Source organism: Carcharodon carcharias, chromosome 26 (assembly GCF_017639515.1).
Source record: "Carcharodon carcharias isolate sCarCar2 chromosome 26, sCarCar2.pri, whole genome shotgun sequence".
Classification (NCBI taxonomy): Eukaryota; Metazoa; Chordata; class Chondrichthyes; order Lamniformes; family Lamnidae; genus Carcharodon; species Carcharodon carcharias.
Window position 1 is genome coordinate 38913540 of NC_054492.1, and position 17071 is coordinate 38930610.

At 41.1% G+C, this 17071-nt stretch overlaps 1 protein-coding gene across 2 annotated transcripts in view; it reads right to left on the reverse strand.

Moving 5' to 3' along the window:
• nedd4a (NEDD4 E3 ubiquitin protein ligase a) overlaps window positions 1–14685 on the reverse strand; it is a 125297-nt gene extending 110612 nt beyond the window's left edge. For both annotated transcript variants that reach the window (XM_041175037.1, XM_041175038.1), the window contains exons 1-2: window positions 14390–14685; window positions 13884–13957 (exon numbers count right to left, since the gene is read on the reverse strand). In XM_041175037.1, coding sequence (XP_041030971.1) covers window positions 13884–13957; window positions 14390–14431 — 116 coding nt within the window. In that variant the 5' untranslated portion in view covers window positions 14432–14685. The remainder of the gene's footprint in view (window positions 1–13883; window positions 13958–14389) is intronic.
• Between the last annotated feature and the right edge of the window lie 2386 nt (window positions 14686–17071).

Here is a 17071-nt window from a genome sequence, read left to right on the forward strand (position 1 = left end):
GTGAGAATTGCAGGAAGAGAACTATTTCATTTTGTAGCATTTTGACAGTAATTTTCTATTCACACGATCAGTACTGAACAAACTCCAGGCAACTGAGGTTTCATCATCTTCCTGTGGGAGTGAATGGGTCAAAATTGCACAACAACTTAGGCCCTGAGGCTAAAAGGATGCAGGTGCCAAAAAATAAAGGGGAAAAAGCTGCTTGTTTGACGAGAACCTCCAGATGGAAAAGAAAATTCCCACATACCGCTCCATTTAAATTTTTTCAAAGGGAAAATTTTTATGCATTTATAATTCCTATGATTCTATAAAAAGGCTTAACTCTAAATACACTAAAGATGAATACATGTAATACTAAAGGCAGGATGGGTACACCAACTGATTATATAAAAGTTTGTACACTGGGAGGGAGGGGTGGTAAATGAACATGATTGTGGGACTGCCATTCTGTAAACTTGCAAACAGGACAGCATTGTATTTATTAATCTCCGTCTGTTATACTTATGACTATTTCAAACCAAGAAAGAACAGAAATACAATGGAGTCAATGGCAAAATAACTATTATGGTTTCTGCTCCTCTTTTCTGTTCCACCAGAATGCCAGCCTTTCCCACAGAAATCTGCATTCCCTAAACATGACCCAACTTTGTATGTTACAAATGCTGCGGCAGTCTCCTGCAGCGTTCAAACACTGTTCTTTCAGCTTCGACTCCTGTCCCTCCACTTTCTGGTTAAAATTCACAAGTCATTTAGAGACAAAGTTAGAACTGCAATGCTGAGTTTAATGCTGCTCAATCCATATGTTTGTATTTGAAAATAATAAACTTGCATTTATAAAGCACCATTCAAATCCTTATTTAGCTGGCTTAATAGTGTAAGAAATACCTGCCCTAAATACTACTCCCTCAGGTGCTAAGAGTGTCCAATATTTAAACCAGCTAAGTCAGGCAAGGTCTTGCACTACAGGTGCACATTGCAAAGCTAGACAGTCTGAAAGAGTGGCCAGCGGATACAGGGCAACTCAAGATTAACAACACTGGTCCAGGCACAGACAAATACAGCTGGGGGAGCCACTAAATTACTTTGATACAGCTAACCTCCCATAATATTGCTCACGGACAGACCAAGATCTGTAGCGTATGCTTGCTACATTTAGTTGCTTAAGTAATGCCGTGCAATGCTGGGCTGTTCCTTCAAAGGAACAGCTACTCCCTGTATGTAAATGGGCTGAATGGACAACACATGAGATCAATTAAAGTTTAACTGACGTTGCTCAGGAAACTTTATTTCTAAATTGGCAACTACTTGTAAATTTCCATCTCCTCCCTTTGGGAAAGGGCCAAATTATCAAAATCAAAAGGAAGTTAATGCTTTTCTCAATTTTTTTTAATTGTTTGATTATGACATTGCTGTTTTATGACCCAAGATGTAAGCCAATACAACAGTGTAATAAATACAAGACTGATCTTTAATATAATTTCATACCAGGGGCAAAAAACATTCCAAAACTTTTGCACATCAACTTTCTATATCAAGGCTTTCCGGCTAAATGCTTCATAGGAATGTTAAATCTGAACTCCCAAGATAAAAAGGTTTCACTTCCTGCTGTTATTGTTTCCAATACACAGATTTTAGTTGAGATTTAAAGATTAAAAAAACAAAATGCTGAAAAAATGGGAGAGAAACACAAAGTTGGCAGCACAAAGCAGTCTAAGTGTGGAAGTGTGGAAGCAAATAGGCTGATGACAAGGCAGAATTAAGCCAAAGAGGCATCATGTATAGGATTAATAAGTTAGGGCCTGACTAAATTAAAGATAGGTGCAAAAAGGTGCTGGATCAAGAATTCTAAAAGGGTTAACATCTTTAACTGAACCCAATGGGTTCAAGTGCCTAATAACAAACATTAAAATGCTGGGGGAGTGGTGGTTGGTAGGGAATAACAGTGTGCAGTGCTATACAATAAGCATGGGTTAGTTGTGCAGTATCCTGAAGTTGAAGATGTGAGAATGGACTTTTTAAAATATATTTTGGGGAATATTGCGTTATTCTGCAGAGAAGGCTTGGTGTATGTGTGTGTGAAAGATTTAATTAAGCTGGGCAAGAGTTTGGCAGGAGTCGGGTCATCTGGGGGTTTGGAAACATGAAAAGGATAGAGGTTTAAGTTGAGGTACAAGTAAGCATTTGCATTTTTAGATGAATATCAAAGGTAAGTCAGAGATAACAAAGAAAATGTTCGCATCTTGCAGGAGTTCCTAGGTAAACTAATAGTGGAATATGATATTTTACTGATCCAAAAGAAAAAACAAATTGGAAACATAAAAGATCATATATTTGGAACGGTTTGAGTTTCAAAGAGGTGCATGAGAACAACGGAACTAAGATGAAAGGGAAAAAAGGTATAATAGTAACTGTGGATAGCTATTGGGGAGAGAGAGAGAGAGAGAGAGAGATAAGCTGCCTGTAGATAGCTGGACTTGTTTGAGCTGTTGAGATAGTTGGAGAGCTGGGCTGGAGGTACAGTTTGAATCACCAATCCAATCAAGCCAGAAAAGCCTTGGGCTGCAGCAAGCAGTTTTATTCTGAGTGAATTCCACCGCAGGTTGGAAGAGGGTAAAGGTCATGTGGTAGCCCTTTATTGAAACTACAGCAGTTTTCCTTGTGTAATATTACTGGGTTTCTTTTATAGTTAACATATATAAGGAAGGATTACCTGGAAGGTGTTTACTTGTGGGTTTGACCAAGTAGACAGTTTGAGGGAATATTTTTGTAAAACTAACCTTAATTGCGTAATTGTAATCATGTGTGCTTAAGTTTTCTTTTATTTTTGTGAATAAAAGTTTTAGTTTTTAACTTTAAAAAATCCCAAAAGTGTTACCAGACCTCTTACTGCTGAGATCGGAACGTCATCTTCTTGATTTCAGAATACAAACAAAAAGGTTATGGTCCGGAAGCCAAGTTTCTGGCTGGGATTTGGCTTGTGCAGCAATTAAACCCTGGCTGTGGTCATGAGAAAGGCCTTGGAAAAATAAGGGCAAGCATGACCCAAAATGGGAGGAAACACAGCACAAGATGAATGGCAATTTGAGAAGAATCCAGCAGGGAAAGAAAAGACAGCAGCTGTCATGCGATATTCTGTCAACATCCAGGTTACATGCAGACAAATTACCAGGAACAGGATTCAGCAGCACTGACCCTCAAGCATGCAGTGAGTTTGGTTGGAGCAGTACCACTGGAAAGATCAGAGTGTGAATGGGCGAAACAGCAATCCAGATGAAGGTTAGTATCATGCTATTGGTTCAGCTCAAACTGGTTCACCAACTAAAACAAAATCACAGAATCACAGAACAGTTTCAGCACAGAGGGCAGCTCTTCAGCCCATTATGTCTGCACTGGTTTTGGCAAGGAGCATTTTTCCTAGTGCTCCATTCCCCTAGCCTTCTCCCCACAGCCCTGCACATTCTTCCATAGAATCCAACACACCGAAACCCACACAACTTTTGCAGGCTCTCCAGAATCAGATGAATAGGCATTTTGAAACTATTAATGAAATTTATAACAATTAACTAATCCTCTCCTTGCCATTGTACCTTCATATAGCTCCGCGCTTTTCCCACAAACCATTGCTTTGCTCCTTCAGTTTCAGCTCAGGAGCCAAACTGCCCATAACTGCCAACGTTTCTTAGCATTAAACTAACAGGAGAAATGCTCCCCACTTCCCCTCGCTGTCACAAATAAAAATAATTGTTATTAAATTAATCCACTGATTCACCAAATGATGAGTTTATTTGGTCTACACACAGACTCAGATTGAAAACATCCTTTCTCCGATCCTCCTCAGGATTTGCAAGGATGTAGCTCCCCATATTGGGCCACCCTGGAATCATGACCTTTTTTAATTTAAACTCACCTTATAAGAGAAATGAAATCTTTAAAACGGTTTCTGGTAGAATTAATGTTTTTTTTAAAAAAAGCAATAACCCTTCAATCACTTTAGGCAAGTTCATAGCATACAAAACTAATGAAATTAATCATTTGCACTTTCATCACTAAAATGTAGGGTCAACCTCAGTTCCGTCTTGCAAAATCTTTACATGTTTATTGGTGTTTTAAGCAGAACAAGTTTAGAAACTATGAGAGTTTGCTCCCAGCTGATCAAATATTCCTCCAAAAGCAGATTTTTTTTTCTCTGGTGATTGTTGTTCTCACAGGCAAGTTCTATTGCCTCCTGCCTACTAGGTGATATTTTCATTATTACCTCCGCCACTGAAGATGGGCAGAGGTATCGTTTTCGGCCATGTTTATTAGCCTGTAAACAACAGATCTAAAAAAAACTAATGGACGGATTTCAATGAAACTTGGTACACAGAGAGGGTATTGCCCAAGGAAGAACCAATTAGTTTTTGGCAAGGATGTGGATCCAAACCATGGAAGTATTTAAAAGATCCATTTACATTGGAAGGTGGGGCAAATTGACCTTTTTAAAAAGAATGTCATGGGCTGCTTTAGTTAGAATGTTGTGGATTGTCTCAGCTGCTGTGGTGGAATTTGTCATGGCTGTCAAAATGTGAGCAGAATTTTCAGAGCAAGCTGTTGGAAGTAGATTGGCCCTAAATGAGATGGGAGCTCTTAGTAAAAATATTTATTTTTTCAGCTTTGTAGTTACAGGGCATCAACCAGCCAAGAAAAAGCCTCAAGGAAGAGCTACATAATTGTAACAATGTTGAATTAACTGCGTGGCAGAGATATGCGTCGAGTGCCCTCTTCCCTTGTCTTGTAGATGTATTGATTGAAAAGGAAGAACTGTATTTCAATGTGTTTTGGATTTCCAGCATCCGCAGTTTTTTTGTTTTTTTCTCTGTATTTCAATGTTATTGTGCTTGACAATAAATTAATATTCTGTTGTCTTCTCTCAGATGAATGGGGGGGGGGGGGGGGGGTGGTGAAGAGAACTACAGGTTTTGTCTGACATGAACAGCAATAAGCTATGATGCATAGATAAATAAGCAGACCAAGAATTCATATGAACTTAAAGCTCTTTGTGCAAATAAAGTAGCGTCTGCATATAATTGCATTCAATTAAACAGCCTTGGTTTATACAGGAAATGATAAGGAGGGATAATGGAACAAACATACATTTATCAAAAAGACAATTAAATAAATAGCTTTATCTTCAGAGTTATCAACAACGAATTGTTTCCAACCAGAAAAGGACTGAGTGGATTATTTGTGTGATTTTATCAACAAGTATACCCACTAACCATAATCCTCCCACTTAACTGATTATAGACAGCTAATTTATAAAACTTGGTTTCATGCTGAACAACTGCACAATCTCAGTTTTGAATAGAGAGAGATCACAAAGAGGGGATAAGCTCCATCATACAGAATTGAGTGCCTTCCCAATTGCAAGCTCTCTCATAAGGCCAGCAGCACAACTTACAGCAACAAAGTACAACAATATTTGACAACTGATTGGGGAGCAGGCAAGTCATCATCTTGTATCATCCTAAATGCAATCCAAGTACTTTGACCAGAAAATATCCAGGATATAGGGTCTTCAGGTGAGACAGGGAAGGAGGTAAAAGAGGAGGGGTATCGCAACATTGATCAAGGAATCAATTACAGCAGTAAGGAGGGATGACATCTTAGAAGGCTCCTCAAATGAAGCCACATGGGTAGAACTGAAAAACAATAAATGAGCAATCACATTGCTGGGAGTGTACTATAGGCCCCCAAACAGTCAGAGAGAAATAGAAGAGCAGATATGTAGGCAAACTTCAGAGAAGTGTAAAAATAATAGGGTAGTAATAGAGGGGGATTTCAACTTCCCCAACAGTAACTGGGTTAGTCATAGTGTGATAGGTTTAGAGGGAGCGGAATTCTTAAACCGCATCCAGGAGAGCTTTTTAAGCCAGTACATATAAGAGAGGGGGTGGTCCTGGACTTAATTTTAGGGAATGAAATCAGGCAAGTGGTAGAGGAATCAGCGGGGGAGCATTTTGCAGATAATGATCATAACTCCTCTAGATTCAAGGTTATTGGGAAAAGGATGGGCCAGAAATCAGAGTTCTAAATTGGGGGAAGACCGATTTTAATATGATCAGATATAATTTGGCCAGAGTGGACTGGGAGCAGCTACTTTTAGATAAATCTGTGTCAGAGCCAGTGGGACTCATTCAAGGAGGAAATAGGGAGAGTTACAGGGCCAACATATTCCAGTAAAGACAAAGGGTGGGACCGACAAATCCAGGGAACCCTGGATGTTGAGGGATATACAGGATTGAATAAAGAGAAAAAGGGAGGCTTATGGCAGGTACTGAGAGTTCAAAGCAATGGAAGCCCCAGAGGAGTATAGAATGTGTAGGGGGGAACTTAAAAGGAATTTAGGAGAACAAAAAGGGGGCATGAAAAAACATGGTGGGATATAATAAAGGAAAATCCAAAGTTATTTTACAAGTACATTAAGAGTAAGAGGATAACCAGGGAAAGAGTAGGGCCCATTAAGGACCATAGTGGTCATTTGTGTGTGGAGCCGGAAGACATAGGTAGGGTTCTAAATGAATACTCTGTCAACGTTCACAAGTGAGAGGGATGACTTGAATATGGAAATCAGCCAGAAGGACGGTGATATAATTAAAGAAATTAGCATAGAAAGGGAGGAAATTCTAAGTGGTCTGGCAGGCTTAAAAGTAGATAAATCTCCAGGTCCAGATGAAATATATCCCAGGCTGTTAAGTGAGGCAAGGGAGGAGATAGCAGGGGTGCTGGCAATAACTTTCAATACCTCTCTGGTCACAGGAGAGGTGCCAGAGGACTGGAGGTCAGCCAGTGTGGTACCATTATTCAAGAAGGAAGGGATAAACCAGGGAACTACAGGCTGGTCAGTCTAACCTCAGTGGAGGGGAAACTATTGGAAGCAATTCTGAGGAACAGAATTAATCTACACATGGAGAGACAGGGATTAATCAAGGACAGTCAGCATGGTTTTGTTAAGGGGCGGTCATGTCTGACCAACTTGACTGAATTTTTCGAAGAGGTGACCAGGTGTGCATTTGACGTGGTCTATTTGGACTTCAGCAAGGCTTTTGATAAGGTCCTGCATTGGAGATTGATAATGAAGGTACGAGTCCATGGGATCCAAGGCAATTTGGCAAAATGGATCCAAAATTGGCTGAGTGGCAGAAAGCAGAGGCTGATGGTCAAGGGGTATTTTTGTGACTGGATGCCTATGTCCAGTGGGGTTCCACAGGGTCCCTTGCTGTTTGTGGTATACATAAATGATTTAGACTTGAATGTAGGAGGGTTGATCAGTAAGTACGCAGATGACACAAAAATTGGTGGAGTGGTAGATAGTGAGGAGGATAGCCTTAGATTATAGGAGGATATAGACGGGCTGGTCAGATGGGCTGATCAGTGGCAAATGGAATTGAATCTGGATAAGTGTGAGGTGATGCAATTGAGCAGGGCAAACAAGGCATGGGAATACCAAGGATCAGAGGGACAGGTAGATCAGGTGGTTAAGAAGGAATATGGGATACTTGCCTTTATTAGCCAAGGCACAGAATATAAGAGCAGGGTGGTTATGCTAGAACTGTATAAAATACCGGTTAGGCCACAGCTAGAGTATTGCGTGCAGTTCTGGATCCGCATTACAGGAAGGATGTGATTGCTCTAGAGAGAGTGCAGAGGAGATTTACCAGGATGCTGCCTGGGTTGGAGAGTTTTAGTTATGAGGAGAGATTGGATAGACTGGGGTTATTTTTCCTGGAGCAGAGGAGATTGAGGGGGGACATGATTGACGTGTATAAAATTATGAGGGGGGTAGATAGGGTAGACAGGAAGGAACTTCTCCCCTTGGTGGATGGATCAATAACCAGGGGGCATAGATTTAAGGTAAGAATTTTTTCACCCAGAGGGTGGTGGGAATCTGGAACTCTCTGCCTGAAAGGGTGGTAGAGGCAGATACCCTCATAACATTAAACTAGTATTTGGATGTGCACTTGCGATGCCATGGCGTACAAGGCAATGGGCCTAGTGCCGGAAAATGGGATTAGAATAGTTAGGTACTTGTTTGACCGGTTCAGACTTGATAGGCTGAGGGGCTTTTTTCTGTGCTGGAGACCTCTATGACTGTATAAAATCATCTTTGGTTCTTCAATCCTCAACTTGTTTAGCCTGAAGATGATGACCAGTGTGGCTGAGGGTAACTTGAAATATCTTCCAGTTTTCATTCTCATCAATGCCCTAATTTGTTGTAATTTTTATCTGACATCAGTCTGATGACAATTACAATGACAGGAACCTGTCTAAGCCTTGAATCAAATAAGCAGTCCTATGGTAGCACAGAACCTAAAAATTGCTGAAAAGAGACGTTGGTGAAGCTTTTCGTCTTGCACTCTCAGAACAAATGGCAAGAATATCAAATTTCAAATGATCACAACAATTTATACTACAGGGGAAAAGGGTACCAATTGTTTGGCAAGTCGATTCTGATTGACCAAGGCATTGCCATCCATTCTTGAGTTTGTCCTGATGAGTGCAAGAAGAAAAACTTCAGCAACATGTCTTTTCAGCAAGATTCAAGCAGTCTTTCCTCTTTCTAGCTTAAGACCATTGAGTTAGTTCCTTACACAGGCCACATGTAACCCTGTTCAATCACAGGTTCTCCTGAGCACATTTGATCTCCTGAGCAAAGATTCTCCATGCCTCCATCCAGCCAATGGTTATTGAACAGAACTCCAAAAGATGCATTTAGACTTGTAACCTTGAGCCGATGCATATTCCTTCTGGACTCAGCAATGCAGGAACTAAGTTACTTGGGGTGCTAAAGCCATTGTATTTCCTCAGGGCTACATAACCAAGATAGCCTTTGATCTTTTGAGCTAGGCGGAACGCTTCCTGGTTCAACCTCATAGCATTTACCCATTGCACAATTACATAAAGCTGCTTTATTTAGGATCTTGAAGAATGGTGTTATCGAAGTAAGCTACTGCCGGTCTTACTCTGCAGCAGAGGTGAAAGAATCCGAAAGATCCGAAGTCAGGTGATGAGGCAGACTTGCTAAACAAGTTCCAGAAGCAGAGGGAACTGCTGTCAGTATTTGGAGCAAAGAAGGACTTGTCATCATACGTTGGAAGAGCAGAAGGCTCATGCAGTGAAAGAAAGCTGGCAAAGCTCAACCAATAAAGGAATTTGAAGGCAAGGACGAGAATCTTAAAGTCGGTCATCAATGGAAGAGATGGCTCTCTTCATGGACTAATTCACACTCTGAATTGAAACTGTTTATTGTGTCGACAGATTGCCTCAGGAAATTGAACAACATAGTTTACAGGCACAAAACTCTCTTACTCTTTCATGCTTGAGCTCAGTATCTGACCCCAAATTGAAACACTAGTTCTCACTGTGCCATTTACACGAGCAGAAATCTAACACACCATATCACATTGGTCAAATCACTTGCAGTAACCCTGAATGAGGAATACTTCTATTTTTTTTCTGGATTAGACTTGTGAACAAACGGCGAATGTTTCAATCTAGTTGGCTACATTCAAGTTTCTCTGAGTGAACTACCAATTGCTTGCCCTGTATTTTTCTCATTGTGCTGATAAGAAAGTGTTTATCCTCTGGGACCCATTGAGTTGTGCAGATCCTGATACTGTGGCTAGTCGAGCAGTTGGATGAATCATCCCAGCCACCTGATACGGGGGGGTGTGTCTCCCATATACCTGCCAACGTCTTGATTTTAGTGGGCACATAATGATCAGATTTCTTGGCCATCTCAATTTGTTTTGTAGTTACACATGTGGGTGCGAAGTCATCTTATGCAATTTTTGGGAACAGATCTAACACTAGAATACAAAACATTGAACATATTCACTTTTTCTTCCTATAACCTGCATTTTAATGTCAATTTTAATAAGTACAATTAAGAGTTCCCCATTATATTTTAAGGTTGCACTTGCAGCAAATAAGACTGCAATATGTACATTGGGAATTGCTGCTACATTGTAATCTGGAAAGCAGTTAGATTCTACACATGAATATGACATTAGTGCTTCATGCTAAGTGCTGCTATTACCACCCATATTCCTGTATCAACTGGTGTTGATCTGCAAGCAATTCAAATGCCACTCCATCTATTCATTGTGATTAGGTTACATTCACTAAACTACTAGTCAACCTCCTGCGGCTTTACGGTCAGGGAGGTGGGAGGATCTGCATGGTGTTGAAAGCTTTTGTCTTGATTTTAGCAAAGGCAGTGATGACAGTATGCCCCCAAAACAGTAGGCAACAGAAGTTCATTTTTAATCTATGCACTAAAGTAATAAACTGCACAATTTAATTTTGAACAAAACACATCAGTTGTTCTAAATGCTACACAATTACAACAGAAAAACTCAACCCCTAGAAAAAGTGAAAACTGGATGACTCATCACTCAGTAGTCACCATCAACAATACAAGATCACCAAGGCACACCGCAGCATAATTAACCAAGCACCAAGAACTTAAAAGCATCAGCCACCACTTGATCAATACATCAGTACAGCAGAATACACCAGAAAATAAATGAATACAGCCGTTGCTACCATAGCAATTTTTGTATAAAATAAAACTACAGACACCAGTAAAGGAACAAAACAATGAATGCCATAAATAAATCTATACACAAGCAGGAACACTGACAAATCAATAAATTGATGGATTAGCAGGTACCAGTGGAGGAAAGATCTTTGAGGCCGTGTTCTGTCCCTACAGCCACTAACTGATTTTTCCTCCTCTAACTGGCATTTTACTTTTCAAGCCCTTATAATAATTCCCACCTGCCTTACAACCCTCCAAAATCTCTGCAGTCCTCCAATTCTGGCACATCCTCAATTTTTATCGTGCTGGTGGCCATTGCCCTAGGATCTGGAATTCCCCTTTAAGCCACTCCTCATTTCTACATCTCCTTCATCCTTTGGGAATCACCTTAAAGCCTACTTCATTGACCAAGATTTTGGACAGCTGTCCCCTAATATCACTTTATGTGGTATCAAATTTTGTTTGAAAACACTCGTATGAAACAGCTTGATGTTTTATTATATTCAAGGCATGACATAAATCAAAAATGTCATCTTTAAAGGCAGGTTAAAATAAAAGCTAACCTTTGAGCTAAAGGGAGGCAAGAGTGAGAGAGTGAAAGAGAGAGGGAGAGTGAGAGTGGACCCATATCTGGTTAGGCCAAAGGTCTCCTCATAAGAAGCTCCCTGTAATATAAATCAGGATCATTCAGTTCTTCAGGATGAGTTTCCATTGCCTAAAGGAGTTGTGAGCAATTTTTACAATTTTTTCTGCTTAATTGGGCTGGCTCCGGATAGGTAGTGAATTCCTGCAACAGGATGTACAGGCATTACAAAGATACTGGGCAGGTTTGTTAGATCACTTGATCTTTACCTGTCTTGTTACTTTTGTATATTCATACAGATTATCTGTGGTACCAGCAGGTACAATGGATATACTGATGGTATCAGATGACACAGACACAATACACTCAGCATGAGGGTCAATGATAGTAAAAGCCTTTGACAGCGTTTGGAAGTATTGGCAGGCTCATGGATTATCAACTGCAAAAGTCATAACTGACTGACTGACCAGAAAACATTAAAAATAAACTACATTTCAGTTGTGCATTTTGCAAAGATAAGGAAAACGGAAGAACAGCTGGAAGGTGTGACCAAAACGGTTGAGATGTAGGACGAGGATGCTGAAAGGCTTTGCCACCAGATGGGCAACAGCACGAAGACACACACAAGACTAACGGAAGAGGAATTAAATGTGTGAGAAAGAGCAGGTGCTGAAGTAAAATGAGATGAGAGTGTGAAAGCACTTGTAGACCGGGATACAAATTTAAATGTAATATAACATAGTGCAAGAATCAATGCTGGCCAGTGAGGATGGGGACTGATGGATGAGAGAACACGTTAACAGTGATAATTCCAGATTATGGTGACTAGAGAACCAGAAGAAAAATAGAACTGGTGTGGCTGGTGTGCAACAAATCCATTGCTGCAATGAATGTATTGAGATGGGGGGGGGGGGGGTCGTCAAGTAATAAAGATAAAAAATAAGCTGTCTCAGTGATAAAACGTTTGGTTTGAAGCTCAGTTCAGGGTTGAACGGGATGCCCATACTGTGTGCTGTGTCCAGGGAGGATGAAGGGATGACTTGAGTCTTCCTGGAAGAAGTCATTATTCAGTCTTCACTCCTAACCTGACATCAGGTACGCAGCCTGACAGTATGATGACAGCTGAGGAATTAAGAGAAGTGGTGAGGGGAACAAATGGAAACCTAATCTGCAGAAGTATTTCTTCAGTGAACGAGTGGTAAACCTATGGAACAGGCTCCCTTAGGGAGCTAACGTAAGCATTTAGTACTGATTTGTTGGAAGCCAAATTGTTTCCAGAAAATAATATTGGAGGAGACAATGAGCAATTTTCATCATGACATCAAGTACCCGTGAGGAACAGGTGACTTTGGTCCAATGCCGTCCAAAGCTTTTCACCATTAGGGGATTTTTTTCTCAATTCGTTTCTAGGTCTTTTGTAGACTAATCGAGAGAGAATGATTGTTATGATAATGATAACGCAATTCCATTACCATTGTACCTTGACACTATCACAATTGTAGAAGGCAAATTAGGTGGTTTTTATTTTCCAGCAATTCCTATGGAGAGAGGCACAGCTGTATCTTAAATGGTCAGAACTGGGAGAAATGACGACAAGTTCCTTTAACTGGGATTTGCTTCTTGCATTACGATACCACACCTACCATCCTAATCAACAAGTGAACCATCATCAAATTTCACTTCTTTTCTATTTTTACTTAGTTCTGATGAAGAGTCATATGTACTCGAAATGTTAACTGTGTTCATCTTCGCAGATGCTGCCAGACCTGCTGAGTTTTTCCAGCTATTTTTATTTTTGTTTTGGATTTCCAACATCCGCAGCTTTTTGCTTTTATTTTAACCATCCTCAAATGTCAAGATAACTGTAGGCCACATCTCAAAGATCAGTCACAAAACTGAACACACAAACTTGTCAAAAAATCTGAAGCCTGTTGCCACATTTAAATTTGACATCCAAAACGACAAACTTCAAGGAGTCAATGATAGTGAATTATGTTCAGGAAGGCAATTCAGTCATGCCTTCACCTTCCTCATGGGCAGGGGGAGGGGGAGAAGGCGACCTGAAGAAAGCCTTCACAAAATAAATGCAACAGGAGCAGTCAAGACTGTTGCCTTCCGACACAATTGTCATTAAGCATGTGTCAAAAGTATTTGATTTGCCCCAAGTATTATTGTTCAAAGAACGGTGGCAGAGAAAACGACCAACATAACATAAACAGAATTACCTGGAAAAACTCAGCAGGTCTGGCAGCATCCAACAGAACATACCTGTACAGCACCTACCAGCCCACCCATGTTATGCCTCAGATTCACATGACATGAAAGAGGGAGGTAATTAGTCATTCAGTATCAATGCTGTGACGTTAATGGAGTTCACTGTTACACAATTGTGAAATAAATCAATAAAAGGTAAGTTGGAAAACACAACCACAGTACTGAACTATTGAAACATTCAGAATTGCCCAATATTCAGTGAGGACATGGAAATGCCAACTCCCCTAACCTTTTCAAACCACAGCATGTTTTTTTTTAAATAAATGCCTGTGTTTACTCGCTCTGCTCTTTCATTCTGAGATGTCTGTCCACTCACCACCGCCCAGCAGTCGCTGCCGTTCTCCCCTCACAGATAGGGACACACGAGTTGCCAGCTCTTTGGCCCTGTCAAGTGTGGACAGCATGGAAATAGGCTCCTGTCCTGTCCCCCTCTCCCAAACCTACCTGGCTCCCAAGATATCCTTCTTCGCCAGGCCAATCCCAGAGAAAATTTTCACTCGCAGAATCCGACATCCTTCCTGCAAGTCACAAACACACTCGATGAACAGAGAGCTCCGAACGGGAAATTGAATTGACAAAACACATTGAAAGCTGGGCTCAGCTGCCCCGAATCCCGAAGTAACCAGCTCCTGCGGCGAGGAATTTGGGCAGCAAAATGCCCTCGTTTTAGGCCCCAGTTCTGGAGCAAGCGAATCTGCCTTCTCTCCCCGCGGCTGTTATCCTGCAGCGGGCAGGGATCAGGGGGATGAGCTCCGGGTTCGGGCTCCTGTCACCCAAACCCCCCCCCCTAGGCTCTTGCATTTGAGGGGAGGTGCGGAGGGGGTGGGGGGGGTACTTTGCTGGACAGAGCCAGCTGAGCCTGACAAAGTTGCAACACCAATTACCGATATTTTGTGGGGTTTTTTCCCCCAAAAAGAATAATTAAAGACGGATGATAACGAGAAACTTACCTCCTCGGTGGGCAGTCCGCGCACTTCAGGGAACGATGCCATCGCCGTGGGTGAGAATAATCAGCTGGAGGCTGGGGAAACAAATGCTGGAGGGATCTGTAAGCTTGGCTCCCGCTGCAGATGGTTCCCGCTGCTGGAATGGTTCTTGCTCGACAGTCGTCTTCGCCTTTATTTCCTCCCACTCAACAAAATCTGGCATCTCACTTGTACATCCACCACCCCCCCAGTTCCGTTCTAATGAAACTTCCTGAGTGAATCTCACTGGGGGCAGCCTAGCCACTGAGAGGAAACACGGTGACATCATGGGCCGAAGTAGCCACTCAACAGCCTCCTGCACGTCACATGGGCGCGCAGACTGGTTACTTCAGCTTCAGAAACATCAACATCAAAGTAACAAAGTGACAAAAACTCCTCTGCTCCGCCAGGACACATTCTAACTTATGCCTATTGAATAGTACCATTAAACATTCAATTTTAACACTGGAGAACTCATGCAGATCATGAGTGTTAGAAAGAAATATCAGCAACTTATATTGAATGGGCGCCTTTAATAAAATGCCCCAAGGCGCTAATCACATGGGCATTATGAAGCAAAGAACTGTCATCCAGCCGCATAGATGATATTAGGTCAGATGACCAAAAGCTTGGTCAAAGATATTGATTTTAAGTGGAAGGGAATTCCGGAACACGGGACAGAGACAACTGTCATGAAAAGCCAATTACAGCTACAAATTACTTTTCGTATTGAACTTTTTAAGGAAGACGTGTTTTTAAAAGAATACAGGCAAGGATACTGAGCAAAAGATGGCTGATAATGTAAAGTGACCACTTTCTGGAAAATCCCTATCTGGATTATACTTGATAGATCTGTCCTGAGGGAACGTGGAATGTCCTGCAAACATGTCATGGCTTGCTCCAAGCAGAGACATTTGAAAGGGAAATAGGAAAGATGCAAAAAGCTGTGGTTGTGGTGACAAAGACTGATGACCACGTCTAAGCAATCATCTAAAATCCATCTCATGATGATTTATGTCTCAAATGTGTAAAATGGTTAGAGATGAAAGAAAACGACTCTGGGCACCAGGCATGTCTCCCCACCCACACCACACCCCCCCCCCCCCCCTTCCCCTTCCCCTTGTAGGAATACACAGGGAAAAATGGGTTTAAAAAAAGCTAGCTGCAGAGCAGTGCACTATGTGAGGGTAACAGCACAAGACAACCAACTAGTCACCCCTGCAGTTTCAGGCAAAGTCTCTCTCACTTCCTCATGTTCGCCGAGGGCAAGGTTCAGCAGAAGCCACAATCAAAAAGGAAATAGAACAGCCTCTTCAGGTACCCTGCAAAACCAGGTGTCTTCAAACTAACTGCAAAGCTGCCAAAGACAGTTCTACCAGAATCATCCAACTTAACAACTGCAACATATCGCCATCAATGCCTCTAGGAAAAGCCAAAGACTGATTTAGATTTTTTTAAAAAATCTTTTATTTGGGCTCTTAACTTCTCGTTTCTGATCTGTGTTTTTATTATTTTTCCTCAGGTTTTTAATAACGAATAAATTTACTTTCTTTGACTCAAGAAAGGCTGGTTAAATTGGCTCCTTCTTAAAATAATAAATACATTTTCACTGGGGAAAAAGCGTCCACGGGGAAGTCATCCCTTTTAAATTAGCGTTGTTGCAATCAACCAAGGGGGTTGAATAAAGAAAGGGAGTCAGCTCATTCCTCCTCACCCAGGAGCATAACAAAATTGGGGTCCCATTCAGGAAGTTAATAAATTGGGGAATCTCGCCCGGGGACTGGTTGTAACACAGCTGAAAGAAAGATATGCATTTATATAGAAATTTTCACAACCACCAGATGTAATAAAGCATTTTACAGCCAATGAAGTACTTTTTGAAGTGCTGTCACTGTTGTACTGTAGGAAACACAGCAGCCATGATGCACAACTCAGCAAACTCCCACAAACAGCAACCAGATAAACTGAAAGTCAGCAGGTCTGACAGCATCTGCGGAGAGGGATACAGTTGACGTTTCAAGTCCGTATGACCCTTCATCCAGAACTAAGACATATAGAAATGAGATTAAATATAAACTGGTAGAAGGGTCCCACCCCCTGATGTTTCATCCAGACAGTAAATAACAATCAGCATTCATAAAGATTGGCAAATCTGAATATAAACTCTGGATTCTGATTAAGGGTCCACATCTGAAATATTAAGTTTGGGTTCTGTCAAGTACTTTACATAAAAAAGCCTTATATACTAATGGACTATGTATACCAGTAATTTCTATTTTTATTTTTTAAATTTAAATTAGTTGTCTCCTGTGACATTACTCACAAACAAGAGCAAAATATTTATTTTCCTAAACCACTTCATCACTGTTTGTGTCTTTGTCCTCAGGCTAATAGTCTTTAAATACAAAATAATTGAGGACCAGAATCCCAATGCTATATGCGATATGCTTCAGAGGCTTGGACAACCTACAGGAGGCACCTCAAAGTATTGAAGAACGACCAGCAGTGTGACTTTGCTAAATCCTCCAAATCCAGTGGCAAGAAAGGCAGTCCGACAGCAGAATCCTCTCCTAAATCAACTTGCCCAGCATCAGATGTGAATCACTCAAAAGAGCTGCTGGAAGCATAGAGCAATTTGTTCTCAAACAAGCAAGAATCCACTATAAA